Source organism: Thermobia domestica, chromosome 5 (genome assembly GCF_964235325.1).
Source record: "Thermobia domestica chromosome 5, izTheDome1.hap1.1, whole genome shotgun sequence".
Lineage (NCBI taxonomy): Eukaryota > Metazoa > Arthropoda > Insecta > Zygentoma > Lepismatidae > Thermobia > Thermobia domestica.
Window position 1 is genome coordinate 216,946,823 of NC_137458.1, and position 25,096 is coordinate 216,971,918.

General features: G+C 34.3%; 1 protein-coding gene across 2 annotated transcripts in view; it reads left to right on the top strand.

The window, feature by feature from the left end:
* Positions 1-6,787: 6,787 nt before the first annotated feature.
* Positions 6,788-25,096, top strand: part of Pten (phosphatase and tensin-like protein) — an 81,634-nt gene continuing 63,325 nt past the window's right edge. The window contains exons 1-2 of one of the 2 annotated variants that reach the window (XM_081759691.1): positions 6,788-7,506; positions 23,181-23,310. In XM_081759691.1, the coding sequence (XP_081615817.1) occupies positions 7,239-7,506; positions 23,181-23,310 (398 nt within the window). In that variant the 5' untranslated portion in view covers positions 6,788-7,238. The remainder of the gene's footprint in view (positions 7,507-23,180; positions 23,311-25,096) is intronic. The other variant, XM_081759690.1, reaches the window with a different exon arrangement.

Consider the following 25,096-nt stretch of genomic DNA (forward strand, 5'->3'; position numbering starts at 1 on the left):
GATTCTATGTTGCTGCTGTGCGTAAATGCACAGAAGAAGGATACGATTGTATTTTCTACAAGCGAATCCCACAAACCCAAAGGTTTCATGCCACTGAAGAAGAATCATTCTTTGCATTTGAAGATGTAGTGCAGAAATTGTCACCACCAATAAGCAGCTCATGCACTCGCTTCAAAAATATGATCACCTTCCCAGATGATTTCAGTGAATTCTATATTTATTGATTTTCCAACCATCTATTTCTTAGAATATTTTATTACTGGTACTGGTGTAATTTGTTCATAGGTCAGTTCTTTGTCTAGTTTGTTTCTTTTCACCCAGTGGACTGTTTAGTGGAAACAGCTATGAATTTTCAATGGCTGTTTCTATTGACCCCAATCACTGGGTGAATAGAAACACACAGTTTTTATTTTTTTAACATGAGCAGGCATTTCAGTTCTTTCAGTTTGAATTATATACTTTGTGGCCTTGACAAGACCCAACTTCTGATGTGTGTTTCATTGTAATATCTAATAACATGTGGAAGTTACATATTGCTTTAACTACAAACGTGTTTCTATTCACCCCATTTTACGGAAATTGTTTTTTAGAATATCATCAAATTTTTCCATACATTACAGGATTCAGAAAAAAACAATCAACATACGATGCTTTAGGACTAATAACTGTAGACATACATAAAACCTTTCACACGGAATGTAATGTTAGTAACCTCTTTTGATATAAAAGGAGTATATGATAATGCAATTCTGGATATATTAATCAGAAAAATGGCAAACCTAAAAATTCCAGAAAAATTATAAGAATTGTACACAACACACTAATTGATCGAAAGTATTCGTAAAGATATATAATACATACACAGAGCCTCGAGAAACCACTAGGATTACTACAAGGAAGCAAACTTAGCCCAGTACTTTTCAATATATATATTCTCGACTTAGTTACTATAAAATGGAAGGACAGTACAATATCATTTGCAGATGATGCACTTCTCAGTACTACTACTACTACTATCGAAAAAGGAATTAATATTGCAGAAAATAATTTTAAAACATCGGTTTCCTGGATGCACAACCAAATATATAATTTTTTCATGAAAAAAGGACAATTTAAAACATCACTTATCTTACAATAATATAAAATTACAACCTGAACCATATATTAAATATCTAGGTATGGAATATATTTAGATAAGAAACTTAATTGGAATCAACAAATGCAATACCTAATAAAGAACTCGGAAAAACATGTACAACTTCTAAGATGTTTATCTGCAAAAAAGTGGGATATCAACTCGTTTACTTTAGTCAAAGTATTAAAACAAGTAAGTCAAGTCAAACTTCTATATGGTAGCTTATTTTATAACAAAAGCAACAAACATTACAATAAAATAGAACAAATATTATATAAAATTGCCAAAATTATCTTTTCACAACCAGAATTTTGTCCGAAAACAGCCTTATTAAATGAATCCAAATGCATCCCAATTCAATTGGAAATTTCAAAGATAGCCAACAAGTTTATCATAAATAGTTTTAGCAAAGCAAACTCAACTTTAATTACTAAACTACAAAAAATAATCATATTATTAGAAAACAAGACAACTCCATATTCGAAAAATAAACCGTGGATTGTGGAAGCTTACATTAAATTATATAAATATTATCAATATATCCACAAATTACCCTCTATTGCTTGCTATGCATGGAAATATTCAGTAAACATGGTTCAATAGTAACATTAGAAGCTTAGAAGCCATATAAGCTTCCTTCTTAAATCTTTATAACATGCGATTCCGATTCATTATGAACTAATATGAATCGTTAGAATCACTACGATTCGTTAAAAATCACCGGGGAAGCGGACGTATACTCAATCTAAACCCACGAGCATGGTGTTTAGATTTTCTTTAAGGCTGTCTAAATTGAACACAAATATGTCTTCTTCGAATTTTAAAAATATATTAAAATGAATATTAACAGTAAAGTTTAATATCACATAATAAATATGAAATACCAATGAATTACTTGGATATGGCCGCAGAGGCATCGCATCATGTATGAATAGTAGATTTTTACATTATTTTGTGTTTCGTGGAAAATCATGTTTATCAACCTGGGGAGAAAAGGAATTGATTTACTTACGATGTGTATCTTATTGTTGTATCATCGTATTTTCGTTCGCTATGGACTTTAACAGCCCACTTGGATCAATAATGATAAACTTATCATCACTCATCATCGCACTTCTGTTGCTAATAATATCTACCATCATACTTCAACTACTGCTACTGCTGTTGTTACGTACCATTTTAGGAAAACTTATGTAAAACAACTTACCTCACATTATCTCTTTTTATTTCTCTACTACTAGTATTCATAAATTAAACAACAATTATGGAAATTTGTACAAAATGGAGACGCGCCATAGAAGATACCTACCGAAGACGTTTATAGCCAAGAATTACATAAGAAATCCTTGATTATTTTCATTTGTTTTCCTTTGTATCTGTTACTTGTATTAACATTAGTTTGGTGATAATATAATGTCAATCCTATTCTAAATTTTGGTTATTGTCTATTATTTATGTTAATAATTTGTCAATAACGTATCATTCTGCTCTCTGAATGATGGCCGAATATATTGTCTTTATCTAAGTCCCAATCCGACGTGACACACTCGATATCAATGAATCAGGAATGAAATAATTTGCAGTTGCGTGTTCTTACGATTCCTGTCAAACAGAAGTTTATTTCTATTGCGCGGTACTAACTAATTGGAAAGAAAGAAGCTACATACCACATCCGTTTTCATCCATCCAACCTTGCTCTGAACATGAATCACTACTGTATTTGGTATTTGTTCCTTCAGCAAGGTCTTTCTTTTAAAGAACACGAACGGCCTCAATTTCGTTCCGTTTACACAGGTGATAATACCGAGGTACAACAGTGTAACTTTTTTCATGACCAGTACTTTTACAGTTACGGTTTTCGTGCCCTTTAGCTCAACTGTTTTATTTGAACGTATACATCAGTGTTAAAGGAGCCTCATCCATATTTGCTATTTGCGAAAGTTCAAATTGTTTACGTTTTCTGATTTCCAAGACGTATCTGTGGAACTGAATGATTTTGTCCTCATACCCATCCGGCATCCTTTGTGCAATTTTTGTTCTAGCACGCATGGAAAGATTATTTCTTTGCATGAATCGTAAACATCATGAAGTTGAACCTGTAAAATCAGTGATACCTCTTTCGTGTGCCATAAACTTTGATTTCTGGATGATCATCTTTGTAGACACTGCAATCTTCTCCTTCCTTTGGTTTACATATTTTCTTATATCTTCGAGTTGGAGCCTTTTCACACCTCCTTTGAGGAGATCATGCTTAGAACACTTTGCTGCCTTCAGATCATTTTCGTGCTTTCGCCAGATCCGAATCATCTTTTCAAAAGGTGGTGGGCAAAAATGACGTTTTGCGGCTCTATTCCCACTTTCTTTGGCATACTGGATAACTTGGAGCTTAAAAAGCTATGTTGTAGCTGTTCCTCTGCAATATTGTAGCAATTTGCCACAACAAAGACTGAAGAACAGCAGGAGAAAACAACCGCCAGTGTTTTGTTTAGTTAAAATATGATTACTGTATCACGTTTCAACAATACAATGAATCTTATCAACTTAAAACTACACCAGTGTGATTCATTGCTAGCTATTGTTAACGATACTTGCATGAATAGGAAAAAAACTGCGGTTAAATAAAGGTTGAAAAGAACTATGAAGACAATACTTAACCCAGGGGCGCACCAACAAGGGGCCACCGAGTCTGTATTCCCCAAAACTGTATAACTTGACTAACATTTGTACAGTTTCTTAACATAAATCATACTTCTTTTACAGAAAAAAAGATTGATGTAGCCCAAAGATTTATTTTACACCTCATATGTAATTTTCTTTCTCTCATAAAAATAATCTAGTTCTATCAGATCATGTGAGAATATAGATGACAGTAATTAACGGTTACTAATCGTATTTTCGAATGCAGAATAACACAGGTTTAATACTACACACACGTGTTGGACGTTCAGAAGAAATTAGCTATTCCAACAACAACAACAAAAAAAAAAAATCTGGGTTGCGTGCTTGCTCTAACCTATGTGATTTTATACAATATCAAGTGCTTTTGGTACTATTCTTGTTTATGTGCATACTCTCTCTCGCTTATGCGTCTGCTTCCTGCGTACGCACTCCCGCGCTCTATTCTGCACTTCTGTCATGACTTGGTTAGATACCATTTTCTTTTTAGTGACCACCCAGCACAAGGTGGTTTGTGTATTTTGTACAGTCCTCTTATGACCTACGTTCGAATCGTATTTATACATGTCAGGAGAGGTCCCCATAAAGTTAATCTACATCCATGAATGCAATCTCTTACCTAAGAAACAATCTCGTGATTAAATAATCGAATATCGATAACAGATACTAGGACAGCACGTACTTATTTCCAGAGTACATCAGTTTGCACGCTTATTATCATTCTGTACTCAATTATTTGAGTATATGCTAGGATAATGATTTGGAAGAACATCTAAGGCAGCGTTTCCCAACCGGTGTGCCGCGAACGGGTCGCTGGTGTGCTGCGAGGAAATCGAAACAAAATTATTAATTCTATAGCAATCAAATTGCAAGATCTAGAGAAAAAGGTATATTTGTATTTCACATTACTACTATGAATCTGAAGTTTAAAGTTTCATACTGTGTTACTATTCTGTAGAACATTTTTAATTTTCTGTAGAACATTCTTCTGTACATTTCTAATTTTGAAAAAAGTATTTGTTATCATTGTTATGACCATTATTGTTTCTTTATTATTGCAGACTATTTCATAACTTGAAATTTTAAAATATTATTCAATCCTTCCGACAAAGTAAACATGCATACGAATTACCTACATTTGTGTTTTAAAAGTAAAAGAGATTTGTTTGTTCGTTCTTTATTTAGTAATCCTCCTTCTTAATGAAAAGTTGGGTACAGTTTTCGAAAAAGAATGTGTATTTTTAACACCTTGAGCACTATATCTGATTGCAATTGTTTTCTATTTTAAAATTAAAATGAAAAATAAGCATAATGATTTACCACAGGGAAAACCAGTGATCAAGCTTTCTTCTCCGTGGAAAGAATGCCAGTAATCAGAAAAAAATATTACAGTATTTTATACCTTCAAATAATAATAATAATAATAATAATAATAATAATAATAATAATAATAATAATAATAATAATAATAATAATAATAATAATAATAATAATAATAATGTGTGCCGCGAGAATTCAAGTTACCCTGAAGTGTGCCGCAAGTTGAAAAAGGTTGGGAAACGCTGGTCTAAGGAATCATTTAAAACAGGAAAAGTGAAAGGAAAATTTTTCTTTTTTTTTTTTTAAATTTGACGGATGTTTAAAATTTGTAATACAAGTACAGTGCATATTTTTAATCTGTACTATATTGCAAACTAACACACTAATTTTGTGTTGTATTCACGCTATAAGCTGCGGAATGAGGTACCCGAGGTCGATTTTCATTCGTTGTCTTTCAATTAGCAAAATCTCGATGACGTCATTAGAGCCGAAAGACGCTTCTGCTAAACAAGTCGTCCTACCCAGAGATGAAAGAGCGGCGATGGAGCGGGACAGTGATACCAACTCGAGATAAATTTTCTATATCGAGAGGAGAAATATCAATTTTACTCACGGGGAAAAGAAAAACCCTTAAGCTAAAAAACGTGGGAATTTTCAATGTTCAGAAAGAAACAATAATAATTACTTTAATTGCAAGACAATGATATTTTTGTTTGACGTCATTACATATTAATGTCTAGTGTTAGGAACTATTCTGTCAGGGTGGAAGACACCATCCAGAGGCATGCTTGCTTATGGGGCGTTTACACTTGGTCGATTTAGTCGCACTACTAAATCGATTTAGTCGCACGACTAAATCGACTCGCTGCATTTGCCACTAAATCGAAGCAACTAGGCCGAATCAGATCGATGGATGTGTTCAATTATTTCAACCACAGAAAATAGAACGTCTTTCAATTCAGTTGCCAGTCGATTAGTCGCTTTCGATCAACAAGCGATTAAGTTGAATTCCCGTTTACACGGTCGATTAAGTTGAAAGTGATGTCAATTCAACTGAATCGAACGCAAATCGACTAAGTGTAAACGCCCCATTACCTAGCTAGTGTGAAAAACATAATCACAATAACGTTCCTAACTATATGGATCTCACTGGTGATTCAATTTTCAAAATTTAGGAAACTCGCTAAGCTAGTGCCATGCCTTCCACATTCCATTGCGAAAGCTGAAAGAATATTTTCTGATTTAAATGACGTTAAAACATAGAAAAGAAATAAAATAGTCATAGCAGCCTAAATGTAGTTCGCGTTTTTAAAACCCCCTTCCTGGCAAAGAATTTTAAGTGTAGGACATTCTCTGTTACGAGACGATACCTAGATCTTCCCAAAAAGAAGAATTATACAACATTACAAGTTGCGGAAGCAAGAAGTGCAAACATCAGAGAAATTTTAATGGTAAGTGAACTGTCTTCACATTATGTAGAGTGTACAAGTTATAATTTCATTTGTATTACAATTAGTCAGTTATGCAATTAATATTTGAGGATATGGTTTATTTTTATGTTATCAATTTTTGGAACATGGGAATTTTCAAGAACCGAGGGAAAATTTAGATCGACACGAGGGAACTTGTACTCAACTTGGTTGGCATCAGTGCTGGAGTCCTTACCAGACAGAGACAGTGGATTTCCGGAAATGGCTGTTCTTGGGCGACACAAAGAAGTGTGCGATGTGATTTCGGTATAATGTTTATAGTGTGATGCGTTTGTGCTTTATACAAAGGATAAACATATATATGTGTTCCTTTTTATGACAGGTGCTACCCTGTTGTTGATTTTAGTGTATGTTTTGTGCAGAAGTGCCAATTCTGAGACATAGGACAAATTTCTTTTGTCGTTGTGTAGAATACGAGTGGTAATTGTGACAGATAGCTAGCGAGCTATAACTTGCCCCGGATGAGTTCAGGTGCTTTTCAGATGTTCCTAAAACTTTTTAGTGGTGAGAAAAGATATACATACGCTGCAATGTTACTGTATTGTCGTGCTTATGGCTATAGCGGTGACAATCGTAACCACAGTTGATAAGCACTGTGGAGGTGCGGTGGTATTTTTATGGGTTTATGCTTTTCTTGTAGAAAGTCAAGACTGAGTAGTGAAAAGTCAGAGCAGTTGTCTGTTTCTGCAACTCCCCTCCATGTTTGTGTGGAGGAACAAGGAGAACCAGAACTGGACATATGTACAAAGGACAATTGCCAATATACGGGGTACAAAAGAATGGCTAATACAATGTCGAACATGAAAGTAACAAATCCTATTAGAAACCTCGTTAGTAAGAGTAGGAGGCGTTATACTAAGGACGGGTTCAACTTGGATCTAACTTGTATCCTTTCATAGATGTTCTAAGTGTATGTGTGCTATATCAAATATTTGGTATATTGTTTCGGGAATTATTTGGTATAATGTTTATTTGGCGAAAATTCACTTCATATTAAGCTTGAAAGGGAGCACTATCAGTAATTTGTCGTTACTGAACTTCACAGTTTAATTAATGATACTATCTTATGACTAATATTTTGTGTAAATACAAGGGACCTGGGTTTACATAAATTGCATGAAAAATATCAAAATAAAAGGCAAATGCTAAACCCAATCTGACATCCGTGAATACTTAGGCCTACTGCTTCGTTAAGCAGCAGAATAATGACGGTACTTTCGAACGTCTGCTTTCCGCCATACAGCTGTTCAGCTCTCAAGGTAGTCTTGTTCACTTTTGTACATGATACCTGTATGGCCTAATTTTATGTAAGTACAATTTTAATTTAAATAGAACCATCTAAAATGGAATTAAATGTTTTTTTTTATATGTATATAATTTGACGTCCACAGTTACCGGTATGCCCTTTAAAATAGAGGAGACGGATAATCAGTGATAGTGAGTAATTATTAAATTGAATTTCTGTGTACACCCACCGAGAATTGAACCCAGGAACGAAAAGATACAAACAGTAGTCACCAGATCAGCAGAGCGGGCTTAAAATTTGAAATGTTACCGGTAGAATGCGGTACTTCACCAAGGGAATCCTAGAAATTTTTTTCATTAATTCAAACCAAGCAGGCTGTTTGAGGTATTTCATGCCAAATCAACACACTTTAGTTCCATTTTCAAGTTAAGCATTCCAAATTTTTTATGAAATTTGGAGAATTAGTTCTAATCATAGAATACGGTTGCCATGGCAATTTTTAGTTCCATATCTCTTAGTTTTGAAAGGATTCAAGGTTAGAGTTCTCAAAATGCCATTTCTGTGGTCGTATAGCTAGGCCTATCTTCAAATTGCTATAACTCTGGTCCTAATTGTTCTAGAATGTTGAAAGGCTTGTTGTACGAAGGATTGAAAAAGCTTTCCAATGATACATAATAAGCGTATGTTCGGACAACGTAGCAGACATGTTCATGTGCCCGAACTTTTTACTTTGAATACCTCAAAACAGTGAAACGTCAGAGCCAGGGTTGACAAAAACCATGGTTTTTATTGAAAAAACAAAAAAATAGTTTTTTGGTTTAAACCACGTTTTAGTCTAAGTAATTTGCTCTATGTATTCATATCACATATAGACAGAAATAAGTTTGTTTCGCCTTGGTGTTATTATGCAACAACCGGGTTATGCTGGAATGGGTCACATTAGCTTAAAGCGGAATCCAAACCGCTTCTCGACTTACATCCGAGAGAAATTGTCCTCCATTTGAACTCGGAACCAGGACTACACACATGCGATGCACAAATGCGTTACGTCTGCCGACTCACTCACGAAGGACTCCTGATAAAAACACATTGTACTGATCTTTAAGTAGGCCTACTTGTTAATATAATTATCAAGAGTCATTTCAGAAGGACAAAAAGATAAACAGTTGCAGAAGTGAAACCATTATACAGAATTACATATAGATAATTTCAAAGTACTACAGAGTACAGAAGAACTAATTTAGTCCAAGTTAGTTAACAACGACTTTTATTAGTCCATGTTAAAGAAATACAACGACTTAATTTGCATATCAGTAAGAAAAGTGAATAAAGATACGAATTATTTGAGTCCACTTTGGCTCTGACCCATTTATGCATAAATAGATACCAAAGATACTTCTCATTTCACTAAATGCCTCTCGTGGGGTTTGTATGACCCACACGCACACAAAAATGTACGGCATTTCGATGTATTTTATTAATAGTAAACATTATTGAAACGAAACAATATTTAGAATTTTTCTTAGATTGCAGTTACATAACAACAATAACAAACTATAAAAACATCTCAAAACATTCATAAACTTATTATTATTATTTTTTTTAGTTGTTTTTGTAGAATAATCTTTTTGAGTGATGAATGGGGAATTTAGGTCTGAATATAATACGAATAATTTACGGGAGGGAAACGTGACAATCCCACAAATGTGTGTTTATGAAGATTTTACAAACACTTACACTTTTAAGAACATTTTTCGTTTTTTAATTTAAACCATTTTTTTTTTATATATAACTAGCTGGTTTAAATTAGCTAATCCTGGTCAGAGCGGTTGTCTATTTCTGCAACTCTCCTCCATGTTGTTACCCCCAAACATTCTGTGTATTAAAAAAAAAAAAAAAAAAACAATGAACCGGTTCATAAGATTCCTCTTAATAGTTTGTTAAATATTACCGGGAACCAGTGTCCACAAATTGAATCAGTTAGAAATCATGGTGGTTTGGCCTGTAATGATTCTGTAGTTGTTTATAACATTGCATGTTTCAAGTGTTGATAGATTTAGAACTAAGCCAACTTCCTTTCGAAACAGTTCTAAATGTATCAAAGCTTGAAATATATTATGCATAAAATAACATATAAAACTACAGCAAGAACCACACATTTTTCGACTGCTGAAAAGGGTACCAAATGAACTATGTGAGGGGGGCCAAATCCCCCTAACAATAATTACAATTAAAAAAAAATAATGTACATATAAACAAACATGTAACAATAGAAGAATTTCCCGTGTCTGCAACCCAGATTTGCTGATAAAGCATTTATTCCTAAGAAATAATTGGTTTAAGTATGATGAACATTTGCGATTATGGCATACATAGTTCACTTTCAGCCGATCTACTCGTACTGTACATAATAATTTATATACGTTTACATATACACTGCAATTTCTATTGAGCTGTAATAAACCTACACTAAAACAGAACCTGTAAGTATTAATACCATTGTTACATACTAATGTTGATAAGTCATGTAAATTCAGATTTCTAATATGATGTTCTTCAAAAGGAATATCCAACCCGATTAGACATGTGTCGTCGTAACACAATAGAAAGTACCACACGAACAGTGCACCCGTGAACGAACTTGAAGAACTGAGGAACACTATGATAGCACGTGACATTAAATCATATCCATATTTCCCTGCTCGGAAAAAAAGAAAAACAATAGTGCGTAAACAATAGAGAAACTGTAGTGAACCTAGTGGAACAGATATATTCACAAAAACGGAACCAAAATAGCTGAATCATTGAATCGAATGAAATGACTAAAGTAAAAACTTGCCTTTTCTTCTTGCTATACTATAGAACATATTAAAAAATCAAGCTAGGATGGCATTCAGATTTACAAAATATATATATAGTTATGTGATGCATTAAAGCAACAAAAATAGTATTTTGATTGCAAATAATGATAGGAATGGGTAAGTGTGAAACTTTCGAACAGTTCTCACATAGTTACACTGTAAAGGCAAGGACAACTCTTTACGAGTGGCAGACTAAACAATCAAGTTTTTGAAGATGCAACAGTGAAGATCTTAAATTTGAACTTCAATGAATGACAAACACCTTACCTTAAAAATTGTGTTGTTAGCCATGCACAGTAAGCATTGTAAACAGGGCAGTAGGACTCATTCTTTATTTTTACCGGTGGACAAAGCAGGAAATGCCCCACTCTCTGCCTGAGAGTATAAGTGACAACACAGGAATTGGGAAGCTTGAATTGCAGTTTGAATGCTAAATACACAGGAAGTTGTGGCAAAGGGTGGTGTGACTGGACTAAACTACCCAGAAGATGGAGTTTCGAAAGATGTTATTTTGATCCAACCCTTGCAAGGAAGATGAATACAATAGATACAAGAAAAATTTATATAAAATGCAAATGTGGATATTTTACATGATCAGTGACATAACAGACCATTCATCAGTTTGTTGTTTATTATAGAAATCCAGAAACCCTTGCAATAGATCACAATTCTTTTATAATACCAGAATACCTTAAACATGATACTGCGAGTGTTCATATTTTCCAGTTTTATTTGGTTAACTTCATTATAACTCCTTTCAGTAGAACACCTCTAAATACATGTGTTGCTTTCCAGATGGTTTTGTAACCCATTGTAAAAACCGGAGGAGTTTTGTGAACACATGTTATCATCAGAGTGATTTCAATGTCTGTGGAGTTTGGCATTTCTTTATCACATCACTTGGCAAAAGACTATGTAATGGTATCGTTTGTACTATCAAGAGACTTGATGTCCGTGCAAGTCTGCCGAGTTCATACAACTCTCAGATAATAACCCCCTGACCGTTGTTTAAACGTTGTTCCAAACAGATTACATTGTGCCACTTTTGTCGAGTATGAAGAAGAATATCTCCTCCAACAGCAGTTTGAAAAGATTCGCACAATTACAGGTACACAAACCTAACACTGTGTTATTCCAGCTAGCCATAGTACCATCCAAACGAAACTGTTCTCGAATGCATAAAAAATGAATCTGAAACATTGAACAAACAACAATTATACCTCAGTAATATCGCAGGTTTTGGTGCATGCGAAAGGTCACTGGTGGCTTCGATGTGTTTTGAATGTAAATGGAGATACAAATGGGTTGAACTTAACTTCTGCCTCCTCATGGCCCTTCACCTTTCTTTGTATACTCTGAGAAACCTGACATCTTTACTGTGAATAAGAACCGGGTTCATACACTACCTGGAAAACCGGGAAATCTCAGGAAGTTGATTTCGGAAGAAATTCAGGGAAATTGAGTGAAATATTTTTGTATATTTTGAATGTCTTCCAGTATTTATTAAAAGTATTTACTTATTAATTCCCTTAGTAGGCTTCTCAACTTACATTTTATTTATTTTAATTATTTATTTCCTTGAGACTCAATATTTAATTGCATTCGTTCATTGGAGAGAAGGATGGCCATTCTTAAATATATAAATACATTATTCTTAAAATTTATGTGTTCTCTTACTGTTAGTTTCTTGCACTAGACCTGGAAATTGCAAAATTAATACCTGGAAAATTCAGGGATTGACGCGTTCCATCTCAACTCAAGCAGGGCATCTACCGGTCAATTCATGGATTTTGTTAATTATTTTTTTATGAATTCCTTATGGAAAATTAAGAAACCCGTATTTTTTTTATTTTCTCGAAAAAAAACTTTCCTACTGAGATATTGCTTCTTTAAGTTCATTGTCGATAATTGCTGAACACCATAAAGTAGTATTCTGTACTACTTTTGACGAAGCATATCTCAGCAACAAATTAACATAAAGAAGTAATTCTTTTTTGTCTAATAGATGATTGTGCGTAGTTTGCGATGTCAGAAGATTATTCCCATGTCTTGTATACAGGGTGTCCAAAAATTGTGGCAACTTTAGAAAATTACACGATTTCGGAATTTTCCCCCTCTTTTTCGTAACTATATATATTTGTTGTTTACAACTTCGAGTAGGCATGGCTAGACGCTTTAACGCAAAAATACTTTAAAGAGGTTGTGACTGTTATTTTAGCAGTAACAACAACGAAAAGTTTGCAGTTTTCGCAAAGTCCACCATATTTGGACGCCATTTTCTTAGAAAACGTATTTTCAAAAAATATAATTTTTCAGCATAAATTAGCTATGTATGTGTTCTAAAGGCTCACCAAGTCTTTATGTTCGACCACGCACTGGTTTAGATTTTATGGCTAAAAGTTTCCTCCGAAAAATTGTGTTCACGAGGCACGTCGCGGAATATTGAAATTTGACGGAAGACGATGCTTCGGTCGCCGATAATTCATTTCTCACCTTTGCGAAGTTCGCAGAACATGTGCTCATACAGTACATTAGTTACCATCGTTAAATTATATTGATCGAAAAACAGAAAAGGACAACATTGATTCGCAAAATGAGATCGATTATGAACACTGCTGCACAGTCGAAATCTATGTTATCCATCCAGTAATAACGCAATGGAACAATTTGTGTATAATGAAACAATATGCTAGCATGCTTACACAAATGTTTATATGCAAATATAAATACTTACCACTAGTGTGTCCTCCATGAAAAGCGACGAATGGTTTCCTCAGTATCAAAAACACTTATTTTGTGTGACCTTCCTGTGCTGTCTACCGGTACAGGTGTATTAACGACTTTTAAAATGTTTGTTAGTGGGATAGAACATGTATTTTCTTCCTTCATGTGCTCAGCGGGAAATCTATAACCTCCAAGCAAAGTGGATAACTAGGTCTGTCTTACCAACCGTGAAAACAGAATTTTAAAATTCGAACCGGAATTGGTCGAAAAAAACAGCGTACTTCGACTTCTCAGATAAACTGTCGTTCCTTTGTTGAATTACGTACAAAAAGATACGCATGCGTAATCCAAATTACAACAAAATATAATTTATTTGTATCCCAATGCAGATACCACAACAAGAATTATAACTCTATCTATCTCCATAGCTGAATGGTGGGGCTCCGAAGTTGACCATTTTCCATGGTTTCTACAATTCATAAATTGTACTCCCCGTCTTTGGTGACCCATTACTTTGCGGGAAATTTTTTTTCCGGCAAAACAAAAAACTGCGAGTCCCTTAAAAATGTGTATAGTTTCTATAAAATATGTCTCAACAATATCTGAGATGACGGTATAACTTTACCTTTTATTCCCTGAGTTGAAATGGAAAGCACCACCACTCATATATTTGCCATAAACCTAGCCTTCATATGCTAAGAATTGGCATTTCAGATAGATGTTAATACTGTAAGTAGGAACAAAAATGAAAAATAGGCTCTATTTGGAAAGATATAAAACGAAAAAAAAAAAAAAACTTCCTTGATTAGAAGCACTTTACTACTGAAAGATCTTACATAGTATGGTATCCTTGTCATACTGAGTGCATATAACTTGAGATCAAGTATTTATATTCATAAATAATTCATTCTGATATTCAATTTTATCTTGAATAATTTTAGGAAGCAAAATTGCAGCGCAATGCAGAATTTTGCAGCTTGCAGATTAGTAGCGTATTTTCTACATGTAAATATTGTACTATGGTTCGTTAATGATTAAGATTCTTAAAAAAAAGAGATTATTATAATTATTTTTTCTTTCCTCCAAATAGTTTAAAGTGAATACTGAGGATTGCTGTGACCGTTCACTCTTATGTGTTGGGAAAACAATAGTGTTCAGCAACTAACTCTCACGTGGAATTCCTTGGGAAAAACGACAAATATCAGGAAATCTTCAGTTACCTTTTTATTCTAACATCACATAATAAAATAACATTGAAGGCCCCCGTACTTAACTAGTTAGAAAAGAAATATCATTTAAATTGTATTCCGCTTTAAAAATTGTGAACTACACAACAATTCGGCACACATGGTGTATGAAACTGAGTTATTCCCGAATTATCCTCAAAGGTGCTCACATAATGATTCGCGTTTGTTTTATTCTCCAATTCGTTAACAATCACTCAGTAAGTAATATCGATTTTTTAAAAAAGCGTCGCTAGTTTTGGCTCCAAGAATTCAAAAGTTGCTGAAAAGTCGTTAGTCACCTTTACAAAAATGTTGTCGCCATTTGCCAAATCTGTTGAATTTAGCGACTGGTTTGCTGGAGTTGCCAACACTGATCTTTATATTTATTGGAAATCACACGTAATTGGATGTGATACTCATCTAAACACTTTTTCGCGATAAAGTCCTTGAAAAAAGTCAAATTTTCAATTACTTGTTCGAAATACATCGTATGGCTGCGACGTTATCACGGAGTTGAAGGTTTCGATCCCCTCCTAAATACACACAGAGTTCTCTTTGAACCGTTCAGTGGAACTTTGCGAGAAATTCACAGATGAAAGTAATGGCGTACTGTCATAGGATTAAGTATGTAATAACCATTCCTCTCCGATAGCTTTTCTTTTTCCCATTAACCTCCAGTGTGCCGCTCTTGTAACGTTTTAGTTTTTTTTTAATATTGCATGTCACAAGGTTAGTATGGTGTCATGTGTTCTCACGCTGGATTTACGTGCTAAGTTTATTTTATTTTTCAGCATATAGTATTTAGTATGCAAATTTGAAAAAATATGGGTGCTATTTTTTCTTTAATGATTTGTATTTTTTCCACGGTTGCGTCCGACATGGCCATCGCGTTTTGAGTTTCATAAGTTTTCCGTGCTTAGTTTAATTTTATTTTTTCAGCGTATAGTATTTAGTATGTTGATTCAAAAGCAGGGCTTCCAGCTATTTTTTAATTTTTATTTATTTTGTGTTTTTTCCTATTTGGAAATTTGTGTATATTTGTCCTATATTTTAATCTCGTCCTTTATTTCCTATATTTTTCAGTTATTGGATTATTAAAAATACAGGCCAAGGGCTAAATTGCTATACATTAGCAATATGCTAAATGTACCTGAGCATTTTTTAGCTGAGGGACTACTCACTAATCCTCACTATTATTATTATTTTTTAGTTTGATTTTTCCTATCTTCCCATATCCATTCTTTTTTTCGTTGTTTCCTATGTGCTTAGTCTTCCTCAATGAAGCTTAGCTGAGGAACCTTGCCATGCTGTAGTTTCTTATAACGCAAGCTATGTTAGCATTTTCTTGTAACAGTTGTTAGAAGTGTATGTATAATCTGCAGTGTTACAATAAATAAAGTGGTGTTACATTATTTATTTCAGAAGAGAAGAAAATAACGTTGATCAAATAATTCAGTGCTTAATTAGATTCAAATATTTCATTTCAGAGAAATAAGTTATCACTTTTTTCTTTTTTTTTTTTTTTAATTACAAAGATACGAAATAATGAAAAATAATGTCAAAATAAAGTTCATCTGTAAATAAAATAATTAGAAGAATAGTAGGAAGGTAGAGAAATAGTTAATATTTTTGCGTGTATTCAAAATTATGTATGAAAACGACATGTAAAAAGTGTTAAATGCCATGATAATCCTATAAATAACAGTTAACTATTTCTTCTAAGATAGTGCGAATATGTTCTAGATTCTAACAATATTGAAGCTGCAGCGTTTGTACTATTTTCAATGCCTTGTTCAAATTCTATTGTTTGCACAGAAATCATAAAAACAAAAGATAAAGTAACGTGAAAAGGGTAATTCAGAATGTATGGAGAGGTGGTATGTAAAGAAATAATACTTCCAGTTGCAAAATTTGCAGTGAATACTGGAAAAGTCTTGGAAGGTTGGCGGGTGAAGGTTCAATGTCCTGCTGGAAGGCCTGCAAAAGTTATGAGTGCCATTTTCTCTTTACTGATTTTGTACTTCTTCCAAGATGGCGTCCAACATGGCCGTTGCTGTGTTTCATAAGCTTTCCTGCTTGAGTTACGTGCTAAGTTTGATTTTATTCTTTCAGCGTATAGTATTTAGTATGTAGATTTGAAAAATTATGGTTGCCGTTTTTCTCTTTACTGATTTTGTATTTCTTCCAAGATGGCGTCCAACATGGCCGTCGCGTTTTGTGTTTCATACATGAAAGATGTAATAGGAAATTATGAGTTTTCAGTTTTCCATGGTCCTTTTTCTCTTTCGATAGTTCGTCTTCATATTCCGTCTGCCATAGAAAAGTACAGCTCATGTTCAGTTATCAGTGAAGCATCGCCATCTCATTACCAAGAATGCTCTTCGGCTACCATGCAGAATAAGAGGATGCGTGATTGGTGGTATGGCTATAGTGCAGTCTGTAAGAAAAACGATATCAATAAATGCTTGTGCAGATCTCGCAAAGGCTTTTGTTGGAGTCATTCAAAATATGGTAGTTGGTTACGATGAAGCCAGGCTAATTTTTGACAGATACATTGACAATTCATTGAAAGAACGAACTCGCATGAAAAAGCTAGGCCAAACAGTTCCCATTAAAATTTTAATCAAAGACACGTCAAACATAAAGATAGTTAGCATGGAAACCTTTCTGTCACACAATGGGACGAAAGTTCAATTAATAGAATACCTTAGAAAAGCAGTACTAAATTTTTTTGCAGCTAGTGATTTTAATATTGTGGTTTGCTGTGGAACCCAGACATACGGCAATAAGCCAGGTCTCTTCAGCCCTAAGCTGAGCATTATTTCTCAGGAATATGATATTGAGAAAGAAGTTGATGTGATTCCACCTGTGTAATGTGTTTATTTTGCTCATGGACTTAGTCTCCAACAATTCAGTCAAAGGTGATACCAATTTTCTCACTGGGAAAGGAGTAGAAAAATCAATGTTCGTGAAAAGTGTATTTGGATTGATGACTTGGCTTGGCTTACATGCATTCACGGGAGGAGACCGGGAGGAAAGTTATTTTGGCATCTCGAAAGAAAAGTGGTTTAAAGTTTATCGAAGTCTTCCTAGTGATAGTGATATAATAACAGTTTTTCAGCATCTTGGTGAAGAAAGCTTTGACTCATTAAGTGGCTTTGCAAGTATTTGAAAAATTCATCTGTATGACATCCTCCAAAAGCAGTCAAATTTACACTGTCTCAAAGTTAAGATGGCACTTATTCTCGACTAAAAACCTGGAAGGGGAAAAATTACCACCAACAATAGTAGCTCTGGAGCCAACAATAGTAGTCACACATACTCAGATCGAATGTAATTTCTTTGATTGCAAAAGACTATAATTGTCCCAAACCACTTTTACCACTTCTATCTTGAAATGGATGGGAAACTACTAAGGACGGCTCTTTCGCACCTGTAAAGTCAATAAACCTGCCAGCACCATTAAGTGTCATTGAACATACCAAATGTGGATGAAATGTTTCATGCAGGAAAGGAAATTGCAAGTGCCTTACGAATTCTCTACCTTCCACATCTCACTGCAAATGCAGTGACTGTTCAAATACCTACGATTATAAATGTGAAATGGATATTGTTTTGATGACAGTGAATAGAACAGTAAATCACAGTTCAGTTTTTTCTGCCAATACATAAACTTACTAAAAAATACCTAGCTCAGAAACTATGCACTTTCCGCCATAGGTCCATATGAGCTTTTTCTCTCATTTTGATGTGAGGAATCACCTCTTACAGTTTGTCGGTATAGTTCATTAACACCCTGTATATGCGAGCGCACGTCTTTATGTATGGACTATGGGGTAAAAAATATATATATATATATTATATGGAGAGTCAGTATTAGCATTATATTCCAGTATTATAAGAGCAGTAATTTCAGTATTATACTCCATCCGCAATCGTACGGAGTAAAATAATTTTCAGTATTATATCTGCTCATTTTATTCCAATAAACCTATTACTTGACACCCACAATAGAAAAATAATTCAAATAACATCTTTTGGCACAGGGCCGTAAAGGACAGCAGATTTTTTGAACGGCCGCCATTTTGAAATTTTTAACATCGTTCTGATCTTCACACCCTTCTAATATATTGTAAACGTTCAACCTTTGACTAAATTTGGTGATGATTGGTTTATAACTGTAAAAATTAAGAATTTTTTAAAAGTTCAAAGGGCCGCCATTTTGAAATTTTTCATCCGTTCATTCTTTCTAACGAAATCATCCGAGATATTGATACAGCCAATTTTTGTGCCTAGTTGGGTTTCAATTTGTTTAAAATTACGGCAGTCAGAGAGTTCACAAGAAACTTTATATAGTATGATATATCCCTTAAAGGATCCTGGCTTTTTGGGCTATTTTTTAGACTTTCAGTCAAGCAGCTACTGTATCGTCTCTATTTATCCTAGGATCATGGTTCATACCTCATTCTCTTCAGAATAGAGCTGACTTTCAAATGGTACCACTTGCATGCTCATACCATATACCAAAAGCGGGTAAAAAAAATGTCAAAGTGAAAATTTCGGAGGGAAAAATTTTTTTCTCGAACTTTGGCCCCCCCTGGACCCCCCCTGTGAGATCGTAGTCATCTAAAAAAAAATCTGATAAATAGTACTTGGAATACTGAATGTGTGTGCTAAATTTCAAGTTTCTATCTTGAATAGTAGGGCGGGAGAATTTTTATCAAAAATTCCCACAATGCCCCAAATTACCATAAAACACTATGATCTCAGGGGAAAAAATTCCTGAGACATCCTTAATTACCCTAGGACTATAATTCGCCAATCATTCTCTTCAGAATAGAACTGTCTTTCAGGCGGTACCATTCACATGTCTGCATCATGTATCTAAGGCGGGAAATTCCTGAAAAAAGGGATTTTTGGGGGCAAAATTTCCTTTTTTTCAACTTTTGCCCCTCTGGACTCCCCCTGTTTTTACGCAGAAATCGGAAAAAATCTTCTGGTAAATACTACTCGGTGGACTGAATGTTTGTGCAAAATTTCAATCTTCTACGTGAAAAAATAGGCCCGCCAGAAAAAATTTCCCTACCATGCCCCACTTTTACCCTATACAGAAGTATATTTGGATAAAAATTCACTGAGGCGGCCCTAATTACCCTAGAATAATAATTCGACCGTCGTTCTCTTCAGAATGGAACTGCCTTTCAGACGGTATGACTCACGTGGTCCTATCATGTATGTAAGGCGGGAAAATGACGAAAAACGGGATTTTGGGGGTAAAAAATCCCTTTTTTTTAACCCTTTGCCCCTCTGGTTTCCCCCCCCCCCTGTTTTAGCACTGACATCGGAACAAAAAAATCTGGTAAATACTACTCGGTGGACTGAATGTTTGTGCAAAATTTCAATCTTCTACGTAGAAAAATAAGCCCGCCAAAAAATATTGAACATAGGCTTAGAAAATGAGAAAAGAAATTTTTGACTTATGACGTCATCACCTCCTATGTCTGGACGCAGGACGGTCTGAAACCATACGTAATGTCTTCTACAAGGCCTCTGGACTTGGAAAACAAACAAACAAACAAACAAAAAAAAACCCGGACGAAAAAGCTCAAATAGAAAAATAACGCAATGTACCATGAAAAACGCGTATGGTACAAATTGTACCATAGGACCCCAAAGGGATATACACCATAGACTGCTTATGTCATATATATAAACATTTGAACTAAGGACGGATTTTGTATCAGGGTGTGATGATCGGAAAAAATACATAGAAATTTTCCGGAATTTCTGACATGATAGTGTGTGCTATAGGCTTCTTCTAATGAAATCTAGCCATTTTGGGGCCATCTTGAAAAATGATGGAAATTTAAAAAGAAAAAAATGGCACCCTAAAATTCGAAAATCTACTAACCTTTTCATATAAATTCCGACAAAAATATCAAACTTAGCACTCAGATCGAGCGGGAACTATAGTTTCTGACATTTGAAACCCTACTTTTTGAACTAGAGCCTGGTTATCCTCTTATAAAACTCACTACTATTCACAGACATGAGTAGAAGGCTTTCGAAGAAAGGTGAGTGACTTGTTGGTCTGTTAATTAGTTAAATTGGCTGCATCTTGCTAAACAAAGATCAACATACTAATAACCAGTGTAGTCTTACTAATAGTCAGTATAGTCTTTAGTCATTATCAATTGAATAACCAAATCTTTTAAAGTGAAATTTACAGCAATAAGAGTGTAGCGCATTAGTTATTTCACTTCGGGAGAGCCATATTTCACATCGAATTTTTGAGGTTCTATATTCCTCTTTAATAATATTTGTTACGTCTTCCTTCATCAATTTGCTAGATACAGAAAGTAAGAGATGTAATTTTATTATGTGGCGTGAGATAATTTTTCAGAAAAAGATTACTCTACTGATGAAGGTTGGCGAATCTGCCGAAACAGTTTAGGAAAATCCTAGCAAGAAGCAATAAATGTTAAGTTTAATTAATTATTATTAACATACGTTAATTTCTTTCGTTAAATTTTCGTTGGCCTAGTTATGCTTTCTGTGATAAATTATCTTTCCCTTAGTAATGTTTAGTAGATCATAGTTGTTGAAATTTCCTCAGCCCAAAAGTACTTAACCGAGAATTAATCTTGAGTTTGAATAAACCTGAAATTAATTATCAAAGTGAAGATAATGTGTTGCATCAACACCGATCTGAAGATTATTTCGACAGATCATCGGATTAAGATAAATTGCCGAAAACGGGAGATTAATCTTGTTCATCGTTGCTGTAGGATTGTTTACAGATTATATAAATAATTTGGATGTTTATGTAGTTATTCCAATTGTTCCTAAGAGTTATATTTACTTATAATCTGTCATTACAACAATGGAACGATTGAAGTACATCTCACTACTGAATTATATCACTTATTTTAAAATTTATTTATTTACCACAGCTTGTGAATTGAAGAAATTTCGTTTTTAGTGGCCACCTAGTACAGGTGGACATAGTAGGTTAAATTTATGTCACATTTAAGGTGTTTATGAAATTCTACTCTAATGCGTGCCACTCACTTGGGCTTAATTATATTTTTGTGGCATGCACTGCTCCATTCGTTCATTTAACAGTCCTATTGGCATTTTAAAACTTTATAATTTTGCTTTGAGTTGAAAATGCCTTCGGAGGCTACATTAAATACTAATAATAAGCACGAAGCAGCAATAAGCACACGCACACACACACACAAAAGTAAATGTGAATAGTTAATTATGTATGTCATAAACTTGAATTACTCCCATCCTTACATTAAATTTGCTGGCATGTTCTACAAGTTATATCCAGATTCTACAATAAAAAAAGCTGGTGCACTGTTAATCGAATGCTAATTTGCTTTCACCAATGTCAAGCAGTAACTTTTCCTTACCACCATATGTAACAACCTGATGTGTATAGATTTTTATTAGCATCTCCAGTTGATAACATTATGCAAACCAAACAGTGAAATATTGAAATAAACTTTGCTTACTTAATTAAAAGGTCCATATTGTGTAGTACGGATGATACTTTCAAAATATTTACTTGCAGCACCAGTGCTACTTTTTGGAATGCAGCATGATCAACTGGCGATACAAATGTAAAGTTAAGCCAAAATTTGGGTTTTAAAAAAGTTGACGAAACAGGGTCGCGTTGTTTTTGAGCAGACGTATTGATCGTGACGGGAACAAATATCCTGGATGTGGACCTCCCCATTAAACATCAATCTATCAAATCTTCCCAAGGAGTGAACTTCGCTCACTTTCTTTCCATATCTAGTACCAGAAGTTACAACATGCTATGCAAATCAGTTTTCAGGTGTTACACGCACTTTTTAGCCGACCAAACGTATTATATTACATGACGTCATGTAAACGTCATAGTGCTATGCAACTTCAGATTATTCGTGGGTAAGTTAATCCTTTCTCACTAACTGCTGGTACAACGGTCTAAGGTTCTTATCCAAAGATGAGGATAATCAACGGATTATCTTAACCCAATAAAATTAGTTATATCTTCCAGTTACGAATAATATGTCGACTATTTTCTCTTTTGCATCTTCTATACTTCGTTATAAATTGCGTCGCATACTTTATAGTTGTTTGTACACTGAGTAATATGATTAAGTAAACTTAAGTTGTACCCAGAAACATCGTGTTGCTGTAGATTAAATTTAGTCTATTTAGGTTATTTTCATGTGGTTCATCTACTTCGTATCTTTTCATGAATCTTTATGTGGGAGATATATTAAAAAGGGTTTAACTGTTAACGTGGTATACTGATTGACAAATAGTAAATTTTGTTGCGTGACTTTAAATGTTAATGTGTAATTTTTATATACACCATGATCGTGTGTGTGTGTGTTGGTAGCTATGTATTGTTTTGCTAGTATTTGGTTGTCGTTCTTATAATGTGTGTTTGTTTTTTTACTTTAATTTCCATATCGATTTTATCCTTAACTCAATGAATAGACATTCGGGATAACTTAATAGCTATGGGCTTTCCTGCAGTCAAGCTTGAAAGCATGTACAGGAATCATATAGACGATGTGGTGAAGTTCCTAGAATCCAAACACAAGGATCATTACTTCGTATACAACTTGTAAGTATTTTAATTTTATTTCTTTAATTCGCTGATGTGGTATAATATATAATTAACAACAAATAGTCGTGCTCATCTTTCTTTTCCGAATGTTCGATAATGATGTAATATTTTCAACTTTGACGGACTTCTTGGTCAATAGGGAAAAGTGAACTGGTAAAACTGTTAATACGGACACTTAATAGGTTAAGACGTAGAAGCAAATGACTATACATAGAAATTTATCATAAAACTATTTACATTTTCCTTCGTCTGGATAACTGTTACTAGTATTCTCTGTTAATGTGTAATTTTTATAGACTGAAAAAATGCTGTGCGTAAGTATAAGAATTCTCATAGGACGGCATGTCCGTCCGTCTCTCTGACAGATATCAGCGCAAAAAGGCAAGATATGGTGAGAAGCGGTTTTTGGAACCGATTCAGCATCCCAGGGATAGATTCCATTGCGACTTTCCTCTTCTATTCCAAGCAAAAGTAGTGAAAAATAGATGTTTCAAATTTCAACACAGATGGCCATAGTGTAAAACCGGTAATATATAGTGGGAAACAGTTTTAAATATGAATTCAGTGCCTAAGAATAGTTCATCTCCTTTATTTCTCTGTTGCAGCTGGAAATAGTAAAATGTATTATCACTTCCGCTTCCAATATTGATTCCTATAGTGCAGGGGTTTTCAAAAGATCCTACAAAGGAACATATTTATAATGCAACACGCATACTTAAGTCTGCACCCTTCTTCGTTAGTAATACATACTTTACTGTCTTTGTTCCACATACGATCAGGCCTTGCGAGTGCTCCTTCCTTTTGCAACTTCCTATCTCTGCGAAACCGGATTTTCAGCCATGACGGTGATTAAATCCAAATATAGGTAAAAAATAAATCTCCAGAAAGAGATTCGTCTTGTCATTTAAAAATAGTGCAGAGATTTAATAAATTATGTGACTCAAAACAAGCTCATACATCTCATTGACTTCGCTCAACATTTAAATGTGCAGGTTTTTATTATTTAAATTTCCTGGCTGTTCGTATTTTTTCAGTTTTAACTAAATATCTGACTTACCACAATTTATAATTACTAACAGCGGTTGATAACATTAAAAGGCGTAGTCAGTGTGTACAGTGTAGATCACCTGTGTTAATGAGATATTTCCATTAGTAATTAATAAATGAAACATAGTTTATCATAGTGAAGTCTTTCTTTTAGGGACACATGCATTTTTGGTGTTGACAAATTTCATTTTTCACAGGGGACGCGCGTTCGGATTTTGGTGGTTGAGGGGGAGCCTCAACTGCAAAAAGTTTGAAAACTCCTGCTATAGTGCGAAATGGTAACAGGAGCGACGACATCTTTTGATATCGATTCAGTATCTAAAAAATAGATTTCATCTCAGGTCTTTTCTACGGAAATAAAAAGTACTAAAAACTAGTAGAACTTCCAGTTTCAATATTGATTCCTATATAGTAATAATTATAAGAGAGTCCAAGAAACCTCTCGAGAGACTTCTTGATATTTGTTAAGTATCCTTTGAACAGGTTCCATATCCAATCTTATCTCTTTATTGCAACTGGAATTTCTAGATGTATTACTAAATACTAAACTGAGGCGATTATTAAGTCTTCCCTGTCTCATGTTGTCATCAGGAGCAAATTTTGGTGTGCATAAGAGTATTGAGCTCGTAGAGCAGAGAATAGAACAATCAATTTTAGCAGCTTTTTATATTTGAAGGGTAAGAGGAAAAAAGAAGGAATGAAATGAAATGAAATCTTTGAGTTTTACGTCCTACGG